Source organism: Sinocyclocheilus rhinocerous, unplaced genomic scaffold, assembly GCF_001515625.1.
Source record: "Sinocyclocheilus rhinocerous isolate Xijiao unplaced genomic scaffold, SAMN03320098_v1.1 scaffold44, whole genome shotgun sequence".
In the NCBI taxonomy this organism is placed as follows: domain Eukaryota; kingdom Metazoa; phylum Chordata; class Actinopteri; order Cypriniformes; family Cyprinidae; genus Sinocyclocheilus; species Sinocyclocheilus rhinocerous.
The window spans coordinates 915,380-938,905 of record NW_015631022.1 but is presented as its reverse complement, the minus strand read 5'-3'; the positions used below and the strand labels follow the sequence as shown (position 1 = coordinate 938,905).

General features: G+C 36.3%; 1 protein-coding gene across 1 annotated transcript in view; it reads left to right on the top strand.

Moving 5' to 3' along the window:
- The window catches only part of glra1 (glycine receptor, alpha 1), a 60,958-nt gene that overhangs the window by 27,454 nt on the left and 9,978 nt on the right, over positions 1 to 23,526 (top strand). Inside the window, exons 3-8 of the mRNA XM_016553646.1 lie at positions 4,272 to 4,339; positions 7,066 to 7,289; positions 10,909 to 10,991; positions 12,950 to 13,087; positions 16,688 to 16,902; positions 21,304 to 21,450. Of these exons, the coding sequence (XP_016409132.1) occupies positions 4,272 to 4,339; positions 7,066 to 7,289; positions 10,909 to 10,991; positions 12,950 to 13,087; positions 16,688 to 16,902; positions 21,304 to 21,450 (875 nt within the window). The remainder of the gene's footprint in view (positions 1 to 4,271; positions 4,340 to 7,065; positions 7,290 to 10,908; positions 10,992 to 12,949; positions 13,088 to 16,687; positions 16,903 to 21,303; positions 21,451 to 23,526) is intronic.

Genomic DNA, 23,526 nt, shown 5'->3' with positions numbered 1-23,526 from the left:
GTGACATGTGAGGGCTCGCGCTCTTCAGAGACAATCACAGAATATGACAGAGCTCGTGTTTACAAGCGAAACACACTGGAATGAATAATTAACTTAAAACGCAACGCGAGTCTCCGTTTTCTCTGCAATCTCTGATGTAATCAGCCTGGTTTCCTTTATATTAGCTCTGTTTTGGACGGATTGTTTGAATGCATTTGCTTACTGGATCATTGAACTGAAAACTTTCCCGGAGTTTAGCGGCTTAAAATGATCTAATCGCAACCAGAGTAGCAAAATTGGGTTAAAGGGTTAGAATAGAAATTGTGCTTCAGTAATTTTGCGTTAATTGCGTTAAATTATTTTAACGCGTTAAGGATTGTAAAATTAATCGCATGCGTTAACGCGTTGACGATGACAGCCCTAATATATATACAATCTCTTTTTGTAATATTCTATACTTCAGTTATACTATATACTTCCATGTACTATAAATGTACTCTATTATATTCTATATACTATAAATGTTTTTGTGTGTGATATTTTTGTTGTAGGTAAATCTTTTTACACTTGAAGATATAAACCGCTGATACCATCATCACGTCAAACAACAAAATCTCAACAGAAATGGATTTTGGATTATGTAGCTACATTATGTATTTGTTTTTCCCCGTTTCACTCTTTCTAAAGAAGCTCAGCCCCTTCACTGAAGCTTAACACCTTTTTTTACCATGTCCGTGTAACTAGAGCAGCGCAAATTGAAAATTGCCCCATGCCAATAGATTTACTCGGCATCAGCCCGTATGTCAGCGTATGAGGAGTAAGCGTGGGAGGAAGCCCTTGACATTTGCCCCGGTTTGATTCAGTGAGGTGTGATGAAAATGGTGTGCTAACATGGAAAAGCCGGTAGCGCACTTTGCTGTCCCTTTGTTACCAGTAGATCTCACTCCAATCGCGAGCTGCCTTGCCAAGACCTTATAGGTACTGCCGAAGCCATATAAATATTTAATGCCTCGATGCCATTGTATTTCTGCTGAGATCAGCTCGATTTTTAACATGAGCAATATCATTAAGTTTTCTTTATTTATATCAGACACTTTCATTTGTGGTGGTCCACTTACCTGGGAGGCATCTTAAGTGCCCTTTGTTTGTAATAAATCTGTTTTGCTCCCGCATTGAGAGTGTCCTCCGGGTACAACATCTCGTACGCCATTTTCCCACCAGCTGACCGGCGTAAAACAGACTAATGGCTTTATCGTTCTCCAGTCGCTGCTAGGTAAAGAGATGGACTCTGCTATTGATCAGTTCAGACATGGACCTTGTTAATGAATGACTATAAACCGGTAACTGTAAAAATTAGTTGTGGTTGTTGGTTTATGAAGAAGTAATTGTTCTCTCGGCTCACTGTTTTTTTGTGTTCGGTGTAATTTATGGGTGTTCTCAAGAGGTTATACTTACCCAAGGGACTTTTGATTGATGATTGTTCTGTTTATGCACGAAATTCATCACAGTAATGACTCTCTTAATGTCTCTCTTTTCTTCGTAAATACTTAATTGTTTAACGTCAATACAGTACTGAAAAACGCTCGTCCCTCACTTTCTCTCTGGGAAAGACGAGGCTGATCTTTGCGACTCGCGTGTCCTGTTTGTGTCTGTGTAATAAAGAGAAGCGCAGTGAAACGTGTGAGGCTTCTAAACTACCGTCACCTCTACGAGATGAGGGTGGAGGCACCGCTCAGAAATTAAGGTCTGATTCGCTGGAAAAGACAGCTGAGTAAAAAATGTATAAATAACCCGAACGTCCCTTCGCTGGCGGTTGCTTCCTTCTGCAGTGAGCGGCTCTTAGGAGAGCAGGGCGCAGATCGTTTGGCAAAAACATGGCAAAGCAAATCATTCTTGGCGATGACTCACCCTTTCCTGACAGTTAATGAGCTCTGTCTTTCTATCACTTCTCTCCTTATTGGAGGCTGGGCTCAACAAATGAACTGCAGTGGGGGTGAGAACATTAGATTTCCTCTGCGCTGCGTCACATACGGCAAGGAAAGCCACGAACAGACAAATAATTACAGCCGGTGTAATACCCAGTGGAAGAAATAAGCCAAGAGCAAGAAGCTATGGGGCTTGACACTGTATAGAGGCTCAAACAGGAACTTCACGATAATGTGCTACAATTTGAGCCAGTTCCAAATCTAGTTAGTTGCCTGCAAAGGCTGGTTCAGTCGGCGCTCTCTTTAAAATAAAGGTTATTTTTTGGAATCTACGATTCTGTGAAGAATCTTTAACATCCATAGAACCTTTCCAGGTTCTTTATAGTAGAAAAGGGCTCTTTTAAGAACTGGTTACTGAAACATTCTTTGGGAAAAACTGAAAGTGTTCTTCTTAAAAACACAAACCTTTTAAAATCTTTATTTTAAAGGGTTAGTTCACCCAAAAATGAAAATTCTGTCATTAATTACTTACCCTCATGTCGTTCCAAACCTGTAAGACCTACATTCATCTTCAGGACACAAATTAAGATATTTTTGATTAAATCCGAGAGCTCTCTGACCCTCCATTGACAGCAACACAACTGACATGTTCCCAGGTCCAGAAACGTAGCAAGGAGATCGGTAAAATAATCCATGTGACATCAGGGATTCAACCGTAATTTTACGAAGCTGCGAAAACACCACCTGAGCGCGTTCTCAACAGCCGGTGCGTGACGCGTCGTCGTCTTCTTCTTGCTTTACGAACACCACCTGAGCGCGTTCTCAACAGCCGGTGCGTGACGCACCTAGGTGGCGGTAATGCACTTATAAGTAAAGCAAGAAGAAGAAGAAGACGCCGTCACGCGCCAGCTGTTGAGAACGTGCTCAGGACAGTTCGGACATTGCGGTGAAAATCAGAGGTAAAAAAACGATATAAATACTGTTCAGTTTCTTGCACAGACCGATCGTTTCGTGTCTTTACACCTCAATGTATCGTCACGAGCCGCAGGGTTTAATTTGGTTTTGTTTGTGTATGTTTTATGACTCTCAAAGCTGTGATTCCCATCCACTTCCATTATATGACTGACAGACTGCAACGGTTTGAGTTAAAAATCTTCGTTTGTGTTCTACCGAAGAAACAAAGTCACCTACATCTTGGATGCCCTGGGGGTAAGCAGATAAACATCAAATTTTCATTTTTGGGTGAACTATCCCTTTAACTCGGATGAAAACGATGCTGTGAAGGGTTGGATTACAGTCTTCACAATTTCACGCACTGTCTTAGTTCATGTAATTTGCTCACTCACAACTTTCTAAACTGTTTTATGAAGTTTTTTTTTTTTTTCAGAAGGACGTTTCATCAACAACAATCTATAAACAACCATACAATCCATTGAACGCACTGTACTTCTACCCCTCACAGCCTCATTTTCATTCTTGTCAAAAAGTAAATATGCCACTACCCTGACTAAGGACTACTCCTCAATTAAAACATTTCTTATGGCACAATGCTATACACTGTAAAATTTGGTCAAATCATACTTGTAAGGTGGATTTATTTCCAGGTAATAGTTTTCTTGTGGATTACACTTCAGGAAGAAATTGCAGCCTTTATAGAATTGCCAGACTTTGCAGATTGCAATATGTTTCTTTGCAGTAATCTACTCATTCAGCACCTTAGGATGCTGCGTGTGGCTCGTCAGCAGGCAGAGAAATGGGGTTCAGGGTTTCTCCATGCTGTTCTGCAGCTCTGTATCTAACTAAATCAGATGTCTGGAGAAGCCTGACAGGGTCTTTACGAAGCCATGAGCGCCGTGGCACTCAGAATATCCCCCTTTCTGTGTTTACAGAGCCATATGTGATGGATCGCTTGGTTCTTTTAACAGCAGAAGTATGGTTTCTGTTCAACATCTCTATGACTGCAGGTTTTCATTTGTGCACAAGCATAAGAGATTTACATATAATATTTCTAAAACAGAAATGGGAGGAACAATGGCTTGCCTTTGAGGGTTTGTTCTGTCCTGATAATAAAACTACTGGTCCTTGTCTTTACAGAAGACTCACCTCAACATCCTGTATTAATAATTTTACTCCATATTTTAACAATATCTTCGTTTTGTAAGATGATGCATATCTTAAAAATCTGATTTACATGCTTTGTTAATGACAATGTGCTTATTTAGCAGGAAGCAGGTAAGTTTTGGTTAGTATTGGTAGTTGTTTCTTAATAAAGAATTTTGGTAAGTTTAAAATTTAGAGGATAACTTGCTTAATTTTATCAGTAGCCGTTAACTTATTTGTTGTTTTTCTTTTTTTCTTTTTCCACAGGTCCACCTGTGAACGTAACATGCAACATTTTTATTAACAGTTTTGGATCAATTGCTGAAACAACAATGGTGAGTATATGGATTAAAGTGATGCACATGATATGTAACCCTATACTTTCTTTGTGAAAAAAATATAATTGGGCTCCAAATTTATGAGAAATATTCTTCTATTGTGCATTTTTCTAATTGTAATACGTCTTTTTTCAATACAAATGATTAAGTTGATGTGATTGAGAAGTTGAACTGAAAAATTAACAAATTTAAATATGCTTTATTTTTTTTTTATAAAATTTTTTTCATCTGTTCTGTTTTTTCAAGGTTTTATTTCAAGGTTTTAATATTTTGAATCCAGATTTTAATTGAATTATCAATGCCTTCCCATGACTTCTCTAGTGAAAAATAAATATACTAAAATACATTTGACATACATTTCATGCTAAGTATACTACAAATACATTTACATATTTATGCGCTTAATACAAATCCTCTGCAGTTGTACTTTTGCTATACTAAACAGGTATACTTAAAGTCTGCTGAATTGGAACAACTAATTTTGTGCTTAATGCACTTAAATTGTGCAAAAGTAGTGCTGAGGTCCAACTAAAGGCATACTTGATTGTGCTAAAGTGGAACTATTGCTTCAGGTACACTTTAAATATCTTGCATTTAAAATCTGATATTATTCAAAGAACATACAATCCTCATCAATAGCACACATTTTAGACATAATATTAAGAAATGTGCATATAAAGAATAAAGAAACACTCCAAATAAAATATAATTATAATTTTATATCAGTAAGTATTAAGTGATATGTCAATAAATGTATTAAATAATTTCAAGTATGCTTAGTATGAATTAAATGTATTTTATTTTTAAATAAATGATGGCATAGGTTTTTTTTTTACTAGGGTAACTGAAATGATAATGACGCAGAGGAGCGATATTGTTTTTTAATGTATAATTTTTTCTTTCAAAATGTTTTTTTTAAACTGATGAACCTTTTTGATTGGATTGATTGATTGAAAGAGCGCGAGCATTTAAAGTGGCAGACAACCGAACTGCAGCACAAGCTTATAATAAACAGACCATTATCATCTGATGGTGTGGAGGCTAATAAAAATATAATTCTTGGGGGAAAATGGTGAAAATGTGAACCCATTGATTATATATTGATTACATGCCCATAAGTACCTCTTGGGCCATGTTATTTTTAAAGTGCTTTCAATGTCCATGCATTTCTAGATTTTTTTTTTTTTTTTAACATTGATCTGGTGAAGGTCATACTTTTTCTCGAGCCTTTATGAGCACAAAAATAAATAATGCCAAGATTTCCTGTTTGGCACCAGCTGAGCAGCTCCAAAACTTCAGAGGCTTGCAGAAGCCCCTCAAGCAGAACAAATGCAGCGCTTTCCTTTCTTTCTTTCCTCCATAAGCAGCGGAATTGATCCGAGTTGCTCATGCTCGTGTTCACACTGAGCAAGCGGCGGTGAGGTGGCGGGGCAGGAGCAGGTAACGCCAGCCGTATCGATAAATCTTTAGCGCTTATAAGGCAGCCGAGAACAATGTTTCATCCAGTAATGATCTGAGTGACTCTGGCCACTAGTGAGACGGGCGTTCCCCCCGGCCTTTCACTGTCCTAATTGTTTACCTTTTTGTAAGGCACAGGGCCCACGGGAGAGGCGAGTGACTATTTAATTAGCTCGCCGGCTCTTTCATTTTCTTGAGGAAGCACAAACGTGTAAATTTCAACGTCCGTCATTTGTTAGCAGAGTTGGGCGCGCGAGAGTCGTGCAAACTTTTTCTAATACGTCACCGTCAGGATAGGATCTGGCCTTGGGCTTGAATGGCATTATGAGTGGGTTGTTGCCATAAATCACTCTCCTTAGCCTAGAGAAATCAAATCAGAAAAAAAGCTGATGAATGTGCGCCCACTCCTCGCTTGTTCGCAAAATCATTCTGTCGGAAACTAGCTGTGCGTTTGACTGCGGGCGTCCTGTTCGGTTGTAGTAACGGATGTCGGATAATCGCAGTAGACGAGCAAAAGGTTTTTACTAATTTTGCTATATACATATATTCGTGACGTTAAATGTGTGTAATTTGCATTTGCTGAGGAGAACAGACGTGTTTACATAACACCTGAGATAATGCTTGCGGTAATGAAGTATCGCTCTGTTGTTTTTACAGGGTTCATTTTGCGTCCGTGGGCTGTTTTTCATAAAGGAGAAATATTGACAAAGTAAAATCGATGGGACTTGTTCTTTTCCCGTGCTATGGTGGCTGCGCTCTCCGAGAGGCAAATCTAATAACCTGAGACAGATGATTCTCCTCCATCAAAATATTTCGCATTTCTTGGGATGAACCGGTCACCTTACATTAGGATAATTGCCCTGAAATGTCCTTGCATGTTGAAGCTGATTGCCTTTGCAAAGGTCATCCACTATATTCTGTGCCTTGCCGATCATCCCAAGGTGCATTAGTGCCCAGACAGTTTAATGGTCTCCCTGAAATGAAATAACCGCATGCCTGTTTTGGAGAAGAATTGACCATTATGGCAGTGTGTTGGGGCCAAATGCCACTGCTTTACGTTGTCTGCTTTTACGCACTGGCCATCTCACCAGTCTGGCTGCATGGATAGCAATTATCTCAGGCAAAATATACACTGAGACAACACCAAATTTATCTGGACTAAGATTAGACATACTAGCAAAAAAAAAAAAAAAGCTGATCAAATGTGCTGGTCTCGCTTCCTCACCTCTGATCTGTTGACATGGCTGTCTTTGTGCGCCCAACAGGATTACAGAGTGAACATTTTCCTGAGACAGCAGTGGAACGACCCTCGGCTGGCCTACAGCGAGTATCCCGATGACTCCCTTGACCTTGATCCCTCCATGTTGGACTCCATTTGGAAACCCGATCTGTTCTTTGCCAATGAAAAGGGAGCCAATTTCCACGAGGTTACTACTGACAACAAGCTTTTGAGGATCTCTAAAAATGGGAATGTTTTGTACAGTATAAGGTGAGAGGACAATATATAATCTAATTCTGTCAGTAATACATTATACGATGTGTTCGCACACTTGTAAGGGAGACCGGGGCTTGTTGTCACAGCAGTGTTTACTGCTGTCTGTATTTCTCAGGGTGGGTTTATTTCTGTGTGACCTTTGAGAAAATGACATACAGTTCATTAAACACACGTTGACCTTTTGGATAACATGGCTTAGTAGAGGGTCATGTTGTCACACTATATGGTGTAAGTTGTCGCAGTGGAGCCTGCCATTAAACACATATTATAGAATTTTCAGCAAAAAATAAGTAATAAAATAAAATAAAAAATAAATCCATTATTAATCAGCAAAAATTTAAAAGGTAACATTCAAAATCAAACAAATATTGTAGTTAATAAATTATATACAATTATAAAACAATTTGCATGTCTCTTTTAATGTAAAAGACTGTGCTACCATGTTAGTACATTACATTATGTTAACCTTTTTAAAGAAATTGTTACCTTTATTCAGCAAGGATGCATTAAATTAATTAATCGGCAGGTTACATAATCAGAAATGCTTCTTGAGCAGCAAATCAGCATATTAAAATGATTTCTGAAAGATCACGTGACATTGAAGATTGGAGTAATGATGCTGAAAATTCAGCTTTGTGCCGCAAAAATAAATAACATTTTACAATGTATTCAAACAAAAACTGTTATTTGAAATTGTAAAAATATTTTACAATTTTACTCTTTTTACTGTATTTTTGATCAAATAAATGCAGTCTTGGTGAGCAGAAGAGACTTCTTGCTAACCCCAAACTTTTGAACGGTTCGGAATCTTGTTGAAATCTTAAACTGTTTAAACTGCACAGCATGTTTGCTTAATTGTGCAGTATATTTTAAAATGATTGTATTATTTAAAAAAATGAAATGGCTTAAAGCCTAAAAGATATGAGTATCCTTCTAAGAATGTTTCCAATTTCTAAATTCACTTAATGTCTTATCGCTGTATCATTAAAGAGGACTGGGGATGTAGTGAATAGCCATGTGGATTGGGAAGCCTCATCTCTTAACTTGACACTATCAAATGAACCTTTCAGTTCAGTTTGGTCTTAGCTGTGAACTCCCTCTAAATTGCACCAGCCACAGCACACGGTTAAATTGAACATTGCAGGTAAATAACCACTATCCTGTGATAGTGACGTGATTACAGCCTTGAATGAGTTTCAAATCAGTTTCTTTATCTAGCTTTCGAATCGTACAAGACAGAGTTAATAAACATAGATTTAAAACGGTTTGGTTGCATTTCTTAAAGGTATAGCCACCTAAATATGAAAAATCACTCATTATTTGCATATCTTCATGTTGGTCCAGTCCTGTATGCTGTTATTTGATAATAATTCATAGTGACCACAAACTGACAGAAGGCACCACAGAAATGGCCTGTATAATTTCAGCACTATATTTTTAGCCATCTGAAGTGAAGAACAGAATGAAGTTATTTACTAATAATCCTCTCCTCCTCTGCAGCTCTCAAATCAAATTTGGCATCTATGTTCCAGGTTGGACATCAATAATATCAAACATTATTGGTTCTCCAGTGTCTCATAACCAGGTGTCTCATAAAACCAAAACGGCTTGCGCCATATTTGATTTGAGAGCTGCAGTGGAGGTGGAAGTTATCGGTGAAAAACAACTGATGACTGAATTTTAATTATAGTTGCAGTGCTGATATTGTTAATCAAAATTAAAACCATTAAAAATTGTTTGCATTATTTGAAGTAAAGTTGAAAACTAATAAAAATCGAAATAATATTACACTGCATCCTAACCAGATGTAGCGGTAAAAGGTATTCTTTCCTTGTTAATCAGAGTTTTTGTCCTAACTAGCCACGATGGCAATATGTGACGAACGACTTCTGATTCTATTTTAGAAATGATTTCTATTTCTGTAACATCACAGCAGGAACAACAACAACACACAAACTGATAGCCATAATCTCAGGTTCTGATTATGTGCTTATTTAATGTTAAAATGGTCAAATGTTAGTTTGCGTGACCTTTGTAGCAACAATGGATAATTTAACTCAAAGGAAACATAAACATTAAAACTGTGAACCAACAAGTGTTTTCCATGACAAAGATTGTATCAGTCACTTAGTATGTATTTTTAATAATTTTAAAATGGTTTAATATATTAGATTATGTGCTAGTCCACTTTGTTGTGAGTTCAGTCTGCTTGTGAAGAGAGCCCTCCCATACACTCTTCTGATTGGCTGTGATTTTTTTTATTGATATTGTAGCCGTGTCTGGTGTGGACAAATGAATTGCTTGTCGCTGGAATCTTACCGAATCGCATCTGGTTAGGACAAGGTGTTATAATATTAGATGAAAATTCTAAATGTTGATAACTAATTAAAGGGGTCATATGATGCTGCTAAAAAGAACATTATTTTGTGTATTTGGTGTAATGAAATGTGTTTATGCGGTTTAAGGTTTAAAAAACACATTATTTTCCACATACTGTACATTATTTGTTTTAGGTAGGCGTGGCTGACTCTTAACTTTTATAAAGAATATCTCTTTGGATTTGAGACTTTAGTCTTTGCAACTTTACAGATCTTCTTTATGCACCAAGAGCTTGTAACACTCCAAAGAGAAAGGAAAAATTGAAATCGCATCATATGACCCCTTTAAAAGAAGTTTAAGTATTAAAATGACTAAAATTCTAAAGCTAATTATTAACTCTTTCTCCACCATTGATGGAATTTTCCTTCATTTATGAGACAACGCTTTCCTGCCATTTCCGTGTGTTTTCACTGTTATATGCTATTACACATTTTCGGAAGAAGTATTGAATCTCAGGATCAAAACACTGCAAAGAAGCAGAAACAAGCGATCTCGTGTGTAAGCAGTTGCATATGTTAAATAATATGATCGTCAAGCCTTAAACAGCATAGAAATCAAAACTGCCAAACGTTATAGTGATTGAAATGTCGATCCAGGAAGTGGTTTAGGACTGTGAAGCTTTGGAGGTGTTGATGAAAGCGATCTACTATGTGTTTTGATCATTGTTCTGAATCTGGTCCAGAACAAAAACGCGGTTCTCTCAGCTTTTTGAACAAAACGTTGCTTTTTTTTACGAAACTCCCCCACTTTCAAGTGTTGATTAAAAAAAGAATGCATGAATAAAACAGGTTTGTTTGTTGATTTAAAAGCAGAGGCTCTGTTCTTTTTTTCTTGTGACATATTGTATGTTTAGATATTAATACAACAAATATTCTGGGGGCTGTTAACATTTTGTGAAAATGATAAAAAATGCTGTTGGTGGCTGGCAACTTAAAAAAAAAAAAAAACGCTGGTGAGGAAAGAGTTAAGTATTAAAATCACTAAAACGAATTATTAATAATATTAATACGAATTATAAATGCAATTACTAAAATTAAAATTAAAACTAAAAAATGATGGCTAATTCAAAAGCTTAGTAAATACCATAATGTTATATAATAATACTAAAAATAGAATACTGATTGGGTGAAGTTTTCCTTTAAATTTGAACAGTTTGACCAGTGAAAAAGGAGGGAAGTAAGAGCTGTCTAATTTGATCTTTGTTGCTGATGGCGGCTGTTGTTGTGTTTCTCAGAATAACACTGATTCTGGCCTGCCCCATGGACCTGAAGAATTTCCCTATGGATGTGCAGACCTGTATAATGCAGCTGGAGAGCTGTAAGTATGCCCTGATCCTTTCAGCCAGATGGAGAGGATTTATTCAGTGGTGCAGAGATGGATGTTGTACTGGCTGGCACCAGCAGATGAAGAGTGTAGTGATTTAAGGCCGCCTTCAAGTAGATTCAGCAGTCAGCAGAGAGTCGCTTTCAGCACAAGCCAGCGCCGGCCCTTCCTGCCATTACAGTTCTCTGTTATTTACTACTGATTCTCAAATTTGATAAATTCTAGCGGGTTTCTTGTTTGATTGAAGCTTTTTGAAAATTATGATTACCAGGAGTGACATGACAGATGTGGCAGGGTTTTTTGTTGAGGGGGAGAGCATTTTGGAGTCGGTGATGGAGGGGGTTATGTAATATTTGAACACATTTCTCACATTAAAATCTTCATGTTCATGTTTTCTACATGTCAAGCTGGCAAATGCACTAGCTTTGATTATGGTCTGTGCGATTTATTTTTCACATTTTGCTGTTAAATATTGATTTTTCATCATTGCTGGGTAGTAATAGATTACATGTAATCTGGATTAGGTAATCAGATTCCAAAAATGAACAACTTGTCATTAGAGTATATTACATTTTAAAATGCTCATAATCAAATTACAGTTACTTTTTTATGGATTGCATGATTACATATTCACACAATGGTCATAAATTATTCCTAATTTGTGACCCTGGAGCACAAAACCAGTCTTAAGTCCAATTTCGAAAAATTTACCCTTATGACTGGTTTTGTGGTCCAGGGTCACATTTATAGATTCTACCTAATTCTTGTTTTTTCTCTTTTAAATTTCCCTTTCTAAAATTCCTACTGTCATCTCATTTAGATTTGACTATATTCACAAATGTTATGCACTGTAAATAAATTTGCGAACCATGCTTCTGAATTAGAGGGGGAAAATGCACCTCTTAAGCAATGAGGCCATGTATGAAACAAATAATTATGCAAGTTACTGATTATGTATAGATCTATGCATAGAACTTGGAAGGTTTTGGGCATGTAATGTTTTCATGTGTATTAATGTTTGTTCATATAATGCAGGGATTCCCAAATGTTTTTCAGCCAAACCCCTTAAAATAAAATATTTACTTGAAATATCCCTGAGGAAGTTAATATTTCAATAATTTAACAACACATTCGCATGTTTACAGTTCTCTGATGTCGGTTAATGGTCACATTGACATTAGGCTTGCCGCGATATATGGTGCTAACGGTTATACCGGTGTGTAGCCAGCGAGGAAAAGAGGGGGAAAAGAGGGAAAATTCGAACGAACAATTGCTTTACGCCGAATTTCCGCTATTTGAAAGTGAAAGTAAAATGCTCACGCCGCTTTTGCGAGCTATTTAAAAACGAAGGAAAGCAAGGAAAATACCGGAAAATGCCCCCACGGTGATACCGGTATTACCGGTGTTGTCACACGTCGATTAACCGGTGGGAAAATTTCCTCACCGTCACAACCCTAATTGACATGCAAGTAAACAAATAAAATATGAATATTTTTAGTGTTCAAATGTTTTTTATTGTACACTTTTATGGTTTTTTTTGTTAATTATTAGCTTTTTATCAACTCACTATCAACCAAAAAATAGAATATATGGTCTTTCACTTTTTTTTTATATATATATATATATATATATATATATATATATATCAATATGGTAGGTTTAGTGGGACATTTATAACAAGTTAGATCAGTAATCTAAAAAGTAGTCAGAACACATTGCCTAAAATGGGTAACCCAGATTATGTTACTAACCCATCATGTAATCTCTAATCAGTAATGGACTACAATTTGTAAGTAATCTACCCAGCTGTGTGTGTGTTTAGATCATTTCGCTCAAAGTTTGGGGATCCACTAAAATAGATGCAGAATCCATTTTTAGACCTGCACAAATCAAGCTCTTGTTTTCTCTGTCATGGACAACACTCATCTATTGTTTCATTGTTCCTCCACTAGTTGGCTACACGATGAACGATCTTATATTCGAGTGGGACGAGAAGGGAGCCGTGCAGGTAGCAGACGGACTGACTTTACCTCAGTTTATAATGAAGGAAGAGAAGGATCTGCGCTACTGCACCAAGCACTACAACACAGGTGAGTGTGGTTCATCTGCATGTGAAGCTGTAGTGTTTGTTCAGTGCTGACACTACACTCAATGTGGCCAGACACAAATGCTAATCACTGTTGTTGGATGTATTGCTACGAAGCTCTTGGTGCCCAAGCGGGTTCAATGAAAGGTTGTGGACCACAGCTCTGCTTTGAATCTTCTTGGTGAACTTTCGATTGGGTTAAATACCATCTGTTCAGCCAGTGTTGACTGTCAGGATTTGTTACACTCCAGCTAAACTGGAAAACTGCTGAAGGCCAGACTAGTTCAGAACGAAAGTAGAAGCAAGCCAAAACAGCAGGGACAGTCAGAGCAGATTTCTTGAATTATTATCATTGGGATAATGAGAGTTTGTGTTTTTGATTTGTTCGATAAAGTTTTATTGAATATACTTTCTTTAATTTTGCTTTAACGTTAGGCTATTTTTTAAAGTAGGTCACATTTATCTGAAATCATAATAAACGGGCTTATGAAGCAACAGAACTTGTAAGGGTTAAAAAGGTTCCTGTATTATGTTACAATTACATTAAGCATTATTAGATTAATGTTGCGTTTAGTAAAAAGGAGATTTGAATTTTACCATTCCTATTGACTATGTGTAAATGACAGAAAAAAAATAGTACTATCCCAAATATTCACAGCATTGATGCTCAATCATAAAACACAAGCAGAATGAAATTTAAATGTAAATATTTAAATTTAAATTACCTCTTTAAATTGAATTTACCCAAGAACAAACAATTACATAATTCACGCTGTGTATAGCAAGCAATTACAGACAACCTGAGATATTAAATAAATCATGAAAGATATTTCATAATGGTGGAAAATATACAGTATGTTAATATAGATTTCATCTCCCTATTTTTGGGTATGTATGTTTGTTTATTTTTCATCCTTTTTGTTTTTGTTTCTTTAAAAATATGTAAAATTGATACACTTGAAAATCAATTTGAATAGGCACTTACTAATTAAACAATTAAAATTAAATTTTTTATAAAAATTTTAAAATGAAATTTTAAAAAAATACTTAATGTAAATTATTTGACATAATTTGAATAGACTTGTTAATAAAAAATGTTAACACTTTACAATGAGGTTTCATTTGTTTATATAATAGTTAACTATATTAGTTTCAATGAAAACTACGTCTAAAGCATTTATTAATCTTAGCTGTTAATTTTATCATTACTAATACATTATTAAAATCAAACGTTGTATCTGTTAATATTATTTAATGGACCTGAGCTAACATGAACCAACAATGAACAGTTGTATTTTTATTACCTAACATTAATAAAGATTAATAAATATGGTAACAAATGTATTGCTCATTGTTTGTTAATGCTAGTTAATGCATTTACTAATGTTAATTAATAGGACCTTATTGTAATGTATTACCATAAATTTAAAGTTTAAAAATGAAATGTAAAAACAGTTTATTTACAAAAAGTATATGATTCGAAATCATTTGAGGTTCTTGCTAATAAACAATAAAGTTTAAAAATTGAATTTAAAATCGTATTTATTTACAGAACGTTTACACAAATTTCTTCTCATGCAGACCCATCGTTTTCATCTTGTATCAAGTATTATTCAGCTATATATCACTTTCCTCTTGTCTGTAAGGCTCAATATTTGCACAATTTTCTCTCTCTCTCTTTCTCTCACTCCTGTCTGAGCTGCATCTCATATGCAGAAACAGGTCCTATTTCTTTGGTTTGCTTGCTTTGCACTTCACCTATCACCTTGGTGTTTGTGCTCATCAAAGTCATGGAAGACCCTGAAGATGCCCTGATGCTCTGATCATCCCTCACTGTCTGCATCTCTCTCTCTCTCTCTCTCTCTCTCTCTCTCTCTCTCTGCATAGTGGTGTTGCTCCAGCATGAGCTCTGGACAGTCGGCCTGTGCTGTACATGCGCTCTGCTGCTCCCCAGTCAAGCATTAACTGGAAATTAAAGTGTCGTTTTTCTCAGATTTATTAGTGGCAATCTATTTTGATTTGCCTAAGCTCTGCAGTCCAGCCTCCTCTCAGTTTGTCTTCCTCATCCGATTGCATCCTCCAAGTCCCTTGGGAGAAATAGATACTGATGTGCTTTTAATTTTAGAGCTGCTCAGTTGCATCTCTCCTGTTTCTCACTTGGCTGTTTACGATCAACAAAGATCGCAGTCCAAATAAAGTGTTTGCTCTCTGTGTTTGAGCTTCTGTTTGAGTCAATACCTCTGTTTGCTTTTTATACTAGCATTTTTCTTTGTCTTTATTTATATTCATAAATGCAACAATGTAGTCAATACATAATATTCCCAAGGGTAAGGGAATAATCTAGAGGTTTATGCTGCATCAGCTCAATAACAACTGCGAAAGGTCGACAATCCCAGTTCAGCGGAGTAAATGCTGGAAGTTAAATGAACCTTGGCCTTGACATTTTCAGCTCAGCTGTCTAGTTATAGTGTGGGAACATGGAAGCATCACGGTCCTTCGAAACTAAGAAAGGGAGTTGACAATTCTGGTTACAGTTCCTGTTCCTTATAGCAGTTCTGGATCCTTAATGGTTCCATTTTTGGGGACTTTAGAAATGAGATTTGACAATTCTGGTTCCATTTCCGATTCTTGGTTAGCAGATCCTAAATGGTTCCTACTTTTTTTGTAAATTGTATTTGCATTGCAATTGTGATCATATTTTGCATTTGTAAATTTCAGTTCTATTGCTGCATGATTAGATAATTGTAATAATAAATACATGTTTAACAGTTCTTCCAAAAATAGTTTTTAATTTGCTTTTACTGATTTTTGCAGGTTTGTTTATTTATTGGTTTATTTTTGAAGTGGCATAAATACTAAAGCAATACTAAACAAACCAAAATGTCATATTTAATTTATTTATTTTTATGTTTCCAATTCCTGGTTAGCAGTTCCTGATCCTTAATAGTTCCTTTTCTTGAATTTTTAAGGAAGAAATACAATTATATTGCCAAATAATTAGATAATTTTAGTAATAAATATTTGAAACAATTCTTCCAAAATGAGTTTACATAGACTTTTAATGACTTGTTAATGATTGATTGATTGAGGTGGCATAAATGCTAAACGAGCAATACTAATCCAAAATGTAAAAACATTTAATTAATTTATTTTTACAAAGTACTATTGACAAGCACATGACATGTATCTTTAACTACTTGTTGTCATGTGGAAGAAACAGTCAATAACTACACTGGGCCAAGTCTGCAAGCTGTATATATTTGATTCACAAAATAATTGATTCACAAGAGTCATTTGTTTAGGAATCAGACTGCACTAGTTGCCAAATATGCATTCAATTCTCTAAAATGAACCGCCTCATAAGAGTCATTCGTTCTGTAATTGGACTTTGCTTTATTGATTCGGTATCTGTTTTTTAGTTTGGGAAACAGTTAATAGAATCGAACATCATTTGATTCTGGTATTTGGGAATCATTTCTGAATAAGAACCACTTCTCGCTTCCCAGCCCTATTTAAAGCCTGTTTTAAACCTGCAATGACAAAACTCTATAGAATCAAATGAAACATGAGTTGACAATAAAACCACATGCTATTTGTGTTTCAGGGAAGTTCACCTGCATAGAGGCTCGTTTCCACCTGGAGAGACAGATGGGCTATTATCTGATCCAGATGTACATTCCCAGTCTTCTGATCGTCATTTTGTCTTGGGTGTCCTTCTGGATCAACATGGACGCTGCCCCTGCTCGTGTAGGCTTGGGCATCACTACTGTACTGACCATGACCACCCAGAGCTCAGGATCTAGAGCTTCTCTTCCCAAGGTCAGTTGGGTCTCTGTTATGCTCATCCTAACAATAAAAATCCTTGATGGCGTAGCGTTCACTCTGTTCAGAAGCATATTATTGATTGTATCACTGCAGTGTGTCATGGGCTGTACTAGACTCACTGTCTACATAAACACATCCTGACCATGCTGGAACCTCAGATAGTTTTAAGACTTGGGATGCTCTTAATTTGCAGCAGCTTTGTTAACAGTCACACGTGCTAGAAAGCATCACAAGCATCTTTGTATCTGCCCACACTGAGCTGGATAAGTAGGGCTGCACTATTAATTGAAATAAAACTGAACATGGCTTAGTGCAATTATCAAATCACAAAGGCTAGTTAAATAAATATATGCTCTGCAGAGTCTGGTTTTTCAGTAAATGCTGCTCCACACAAACTCCATCTCTGCATCTGCTCTGAGTTTGGGTCATTTTAACGTGCATTTGGAAATGCAACATGTGCCAACCATCTTCACTTGTAATAAGAAGCACTAATCTAGAGACCTGCGCGCTCCCGCAAGATTCTGTCCCGCACTTGCCCGCTCCCGCAGAAATATATGTTATCTTGTCCAGCTCACATGTCAGTTCATCGCGATCTTATAAAGCTCTGTTATAACACAACAAACATATGCACAATGAATCTTTCACAATGTCTACACTTCGTGTGTTAAAATGAGGATTCGTGACCACGCAAATTTCAGCACTGCTGTGAGTGGATTCTAACTTAATCACCTCTGATTGGCCATTGCGTTCCAGAAATCAACAGCTGAGTCTGTGATTGGCTACATTGCGCAACGCTTTAAACACGTGTTATAAATAGAAACTCTGCCTAGCCTGCGAATGTTAATCATTTTAATGTTAATATTAGTTGTTCTTTTTGCTTTTGTGCAACAGATAAATTACAATTTATATGTTTTTTGACATTTTATGTTTAGTTATTTCTATTTTGCGGGAGTCCCGCAAATCATTTTATTCTCCCGCATCCCGCACACACACGAGTCTCTACCCGGCCGCACCCGCACCCGCACTCGCCCATCAAGAGTTGTCCCGCGCTGCACTCTGTTGCGTTGGGTCCTGCATAATATTACCAAGAAAAAAAACATCGTCTTATATTCGGGTCAATACGGTATTATAAAATTTTTCTTAAATACTCAATTTTTTATTTTACATTTACATTTAGTCATTTTGCAGACGCTTTTATCCAAAGCGAATTACAAATATACAAAATAATATTTTAAAGTGATATTACAATAGTAATATTTTTTATATTTAGCTATTTTTTTCATTTATTTAATAATAATTTAGTAAAAATAAATAATTTTTTTAAATTGTGAATTGAATTGAATTTTTTTAAATATTTTTTTTAGATTGTGCAGTGTACAAACAAGCACAGAAAATCTAGATTTAAAAAAGAAAACAGGCATTTTAAATCAATCTCAATTTTTATCAGAAAAAAACCATTTGTTTTGTTTTATGCCCAATTTGTTTTATGACCTTGATGCCCAATTATGATGTCGAGGTGAACTTGGTTTTGAGAGACAGCCATTCATTTTATAATTTATAAACATATATATATATTTTTTTTTTTTTTTTACAAGGCTACTGCAGAATTCCCACTGTAGGATTGAATTTGTTGTAAATAATGTTTAGTACAAGATGTGCAGTACTAAAAGGACTGTTTGTTAGAGACATGCCTCTGAAAAATAAAACATCCTTGCCATTCATGAAGAATAATCAAGTCCGTTTTGTACCTATTTAGCCTGCGGCACTGGGATGGCCAGCATGGGGCTGTACAGCTGATTGTTTATTCATTAATGCTTTGCACTGATAGATGTTTGTGTTGATGATTTTTCAATGACCTGCTATTATTGGCCATTTATTTATTTATATACAACTTATTTCATAATCTAATTCTGAAAGGGGTTCTGTGAGTGGCGTGGCTGTTGACTATTAATTACTTTCTAACAGAATAGAAATTGTGTCCATCATTTCCAAATCTGTCTTTGTGACCTTAAATGCACTTCTTCAGCCTGCTGTAGTACATTGTACACAAGGATTTTCAGATCCTACATGCTGAGTTATGATGAGACAGGATAGTGCTGGAGTTTGACATGTTGATCGTCATTTACAAGCATCATGATTTGGCACACACACTGTTCAGGTTCAACTAGGTTGTCATGCCTTACATAAAATCTTCTAGCATGGATTTATGAAATTAAAGAGGATTGTATAAGTATGTCCTGAGATATTATTCCCAGTTTTGATATTCGGCAGGTGGTTTTTGAGTCAGACATGCTTCTTGTTGCAATAGGGGTGGACGAAGATGTCCATGATCTACTTTTCAAGCAACTTGTGGATATTGTGATCTTTTATATCCTGTAATAATGTAAAAAAATACAGCAATGACTGCCTATAAAAATGACTGTGACTGGCCAAATTAAATCACACATCTTCTGCCATGTGTCTTTTATGCATGGTGATGCATTTGAAAAACAAATTCAACATGAGCTAGCAGTAGGGCTGCGCGATGAATCAGAATTTAGTTTGTTTCGATTTTGATAGAACAATTATTCTGCTGCATCTCGTTCCTTTCATTTAAAGCAGTGCGCCTCTCCTTAAAAGCCTAAATTCAACGTCAAAATCAGTCAAATCATATAACGTGACTGTTATTAAAAGCACATTAAACTGCGAAAGACTGTATTCACTGTATTAAGTTTCGATGGCATTTTTCATTTCCTCTTTCCTACAATGCCTGATAAAGCGGTGTTTATGAGCGCAGCGCTGATTTATGTACAGCTGTTACTGGGGAAACCACTATATTTCTGCCGCTCCAAAAGCTTCACCTAGTAGCAGAGAATATATTTGTATATATTTTTGCCCGTCTGCTGTTTTTGTTCAGACCAATGAGATGTTTTTACGCAGCAAATACACAGAGTTGTAAATGTGAAAGAAGCTAATGTGCCTTCTAAACATCTAAACAATTAAAGGGATAGTTCACCCAAAAAATGAAAATTACCCCATAATTTACTCACCCTCAAGGGTGTATATGACTTTCTTCTTTCAGAGGAATCCAATCGGAGTTATATTTAAAAACGTCCTGGCTCTTCCAAGCTTTATAATAGAAATAAAGGCCTCCTGTAGTGAATTGATGCATTTTTATAAGAAAAATATCCATATTTAAAGTTTTATAAACAGTAATGTCGTACGCATGTTCACAATAGAATGCTGTTCTTCCTCTTGGAATATTTTTTGATATTTGTGTTTTGAAAATATTTTTGACATTTCGACTCCTATCTAATCTTCTGTTTTTATTTTTTTAGGTAGTTAAATTAATTTTGGGCTACCAAAACCTGAAGAGTGCCTGTCCGAAGGACTACCGGGGATTTTGAAATATTTTGAGACCTGGTTTTAAAGTTTAACTCCGGTTTTAATTACAATTTTGACAACTTATTGTTTAATGCAATACTGTGTTGTGTGTAAATTGTGCAAACAGATACATCCATAGACTTGTTCCCATCTGGATATTCCCAATAGATCTAAAAATTGGGAAGATGGCGATTCAGATCGTGATTGTGTGTTATAAGATTGTGATATGATATTTTGGGCAGATTGCCTACCGCTATGCTGCAGTAATGTTTATGCATGTTTTTAATGTCAACACTCAACCCATGTCATTGTATTTCTGTAGCTCCCCTATATCCAGCTACATTTATCTACACAGCTTTGTCTTTTGGCTAAGACTCAAAAGACTATTAGGTTTTGATAGTAGGTGTTATTGATGGAAATAATTCCAAAGGTTTCAATTAAGGCAGGAGAAAGGTTTCAGTAAGAGCATCTGAGATTAGCGGTGAAGATCAGAGTGGAGTATTTCATCAGCGCTGTCTCAGCCCAGCACTCCCCCGTCATTTCAACAATGCTTTGTGAACCGTGCGCTCTGTAATGCCACCTAAACTCCACAACCACTTTGGTCACTGGCTTGTCAAGTAAAGTGAGTCTCAGCCAAACGGTCGGGCCGGCAGCCGAGCTCTTTTCCAGGCCAAAGCAGCAGCTCTCAGCGCGCACTTCAATCGGGCCACTTTCTGACGCCGATCACACTCTGAAAAAAAACCTGCATAAAGACTCGGCTGCTGTGCTGCTGAGCCTAAGTTCTTAAAATTGACATATTTTATTCATTAACACTTTGATCCCCTATCTCAGACTGGGTAGAATAGTCCTTTTAGCTCTCTGGATTTCAGATGAAATGTATTCTTCCTCATAATGGGCATATTTTACGATTTTCTCAACTGGAAAGTTTTGAGCACTTGAGCTAAGCGAGTGACTCAGTGAGTGAACTTTCAGCCAGGCGGTGACTCAGAGTTGTTCTTCGTTGCCAATCCTGTTGGTTTCGTCTCGCTGCAGGTCTCGTATGTGAAAGCCATTGACATTTGGATGGCAGTGTGCCTTCTCTTTGTCTTCTCTGCTCTGCTGGAGTATGCGGCAGTCAACTTCATTGCACGCCAACACAAGGAGCTGCTGCGCTTCCAGAGGAGGAGAAGGCATCTTAAGGTGAGCCCTACGGTCCAAACACACTTCATCTACAAGCCCTGACCCACTGTGATGAATATTCACTGTGTTGGGGATTCAAACCTTCAATGTTCTCATGGTGCATTCGGCGGTACAGAATACAGTAAATATTTCATCAGGGCATTGAAGAGCAGAGTCTGACGAAAAATAGTATGGTGCCACATTCAGGGCTTTCAAAACTTGGCCTTCAACAGTGCATTATTGCTGATGAAAATAAAAATCACAACCTGGATTTACTAGTATACAAGTCAAACTAGTGTCCTTAAGAGGAATGCTTAGGGGTCTGCAGAAAAGTATAGAGAAAAAAACATGACAAATATTATTCCTAACCTATTAATTAAATATTTTAACACATTTAGTGAATTTGATAAATATTGCTGAAAATAAATGATGATAATAAATGTTTTGTTTGAATAATTTGCCTTAATAAAAATAATAATATAAAGTACTATTTATTTTCAGAAAAATATTGTCTTTTTAATGCTTAACTCGTGCTTAAAATTTTTCACATAGTGGGTTTATATACAGTGCACGAAAATATATATTACCGCTTATAAGTTTTGAGTAAGCAAAAATACAGTAAAAACTGTAATATTGTGAAATGTTATTACTGTTTAAAATAAATGTTTTCTTTTTGAATATTGTAAAATGTAATTTTTTCCTGTGATGCAAAGCTGAATTTTCAGCATCATTACTCCAGTCGTCACTGTCACATGATCATTCAGAAATCATTCAAATATGCTGATTTGCTGCTCAAAAAACATTTCTTATTATTATTAATACTGAAAACTTGATAAATAGAAAGTAACAGGATTTTTTGTAACATTATAAATGCATTTACTGTCACTTTTGATCGGTTTATGCGTCCTTGTTTTCATTTATTTAAAATGAAATCTTACTGACCCCAAACTTTTGAATGGTAGTGTATAGCCATTATGTTTTAATAAAGCGGGTGTCATCATATTTGGAGGTTCCGGTTTGATCTTCTCTCCTGACTTTAGCATGCTAAAACTGAAACCAATAATGCGAGTTGAAGTTGAAACATCAATGCTCCTTCCATTCATAGAGTAATGTGAGTTGGCATGGTGAAATCTTTCAAGTGGCTGAGAAAGCTCAGAATAAATCCTGAATCCCACCATTGTAATCCTCAGTTTGCCTCTGGGCTGCTTGTAATAGGTGCAGTGAGATTAGTCTCTGGTTCTCTTAGCCCCACACAGGTAAATCCACAGAGACAGTCTACACAGCCCTCGCTGATAGCAGTCCTTCCACCATTCAGACGCCAAGGGCAAATGGTGCAAACTGCAAATCCAACTGTTCTGTATAAATGCCACAGATTCCCATCCAATAGATGCCCAACCCAAGCAGCTAGTGTTTGGATGGTTAGCATGGTGCATTTAACCACTGCTGATGGGGACAAAAATCATCTTTTTCCATTGACATAATTGTAAAATAGCTGTTTATTTAGACAAAATATACATTTCTAAACTGCATACACTAGCGTTAAAAAGTTTGGGGTCAAAATACTTAACAGTAATATTGTGAAATATTATAACCATTTAAAAATAAATGTTTTCTATTTGAATATATTGTAAAATGTAATTTATTCCTGTGATGCAAAGCTGAATTTTCAGCATCATTACTCCAGTCTTTAGTATCGCATGATCCTTCAGAAATCATTCTAATATACTGATTTGCTGCTCAAGAATAATTTCTGATTACTAACGTTGTAAACAGTTGTGCTGCTTCATATTTTGTGGAAACTGATTCTTTTTATTAAAGGGGTCATATGATGCGATTTCAAGTTTTCCTTTCTCTTTGGAGTGTTACAAGCTGTTCGTGAATAGATAAGATCCCTAAAGTTGCAAAGACTAAAGTCTCAAACCCAAAGAGATATTCTATATAAAAGTTAAGACTGGTCCACGCCCTCCTAAAACGCCTCGTTTAAACACGCCCCACATATCTACCTCACTATGTGGAAATATTTACATAATGCGCCCAAATGTGCACGCAAAGAAAGAAGGCGTGGTTTCAGTAACCACAGTTAGTGTTGATGCAGCC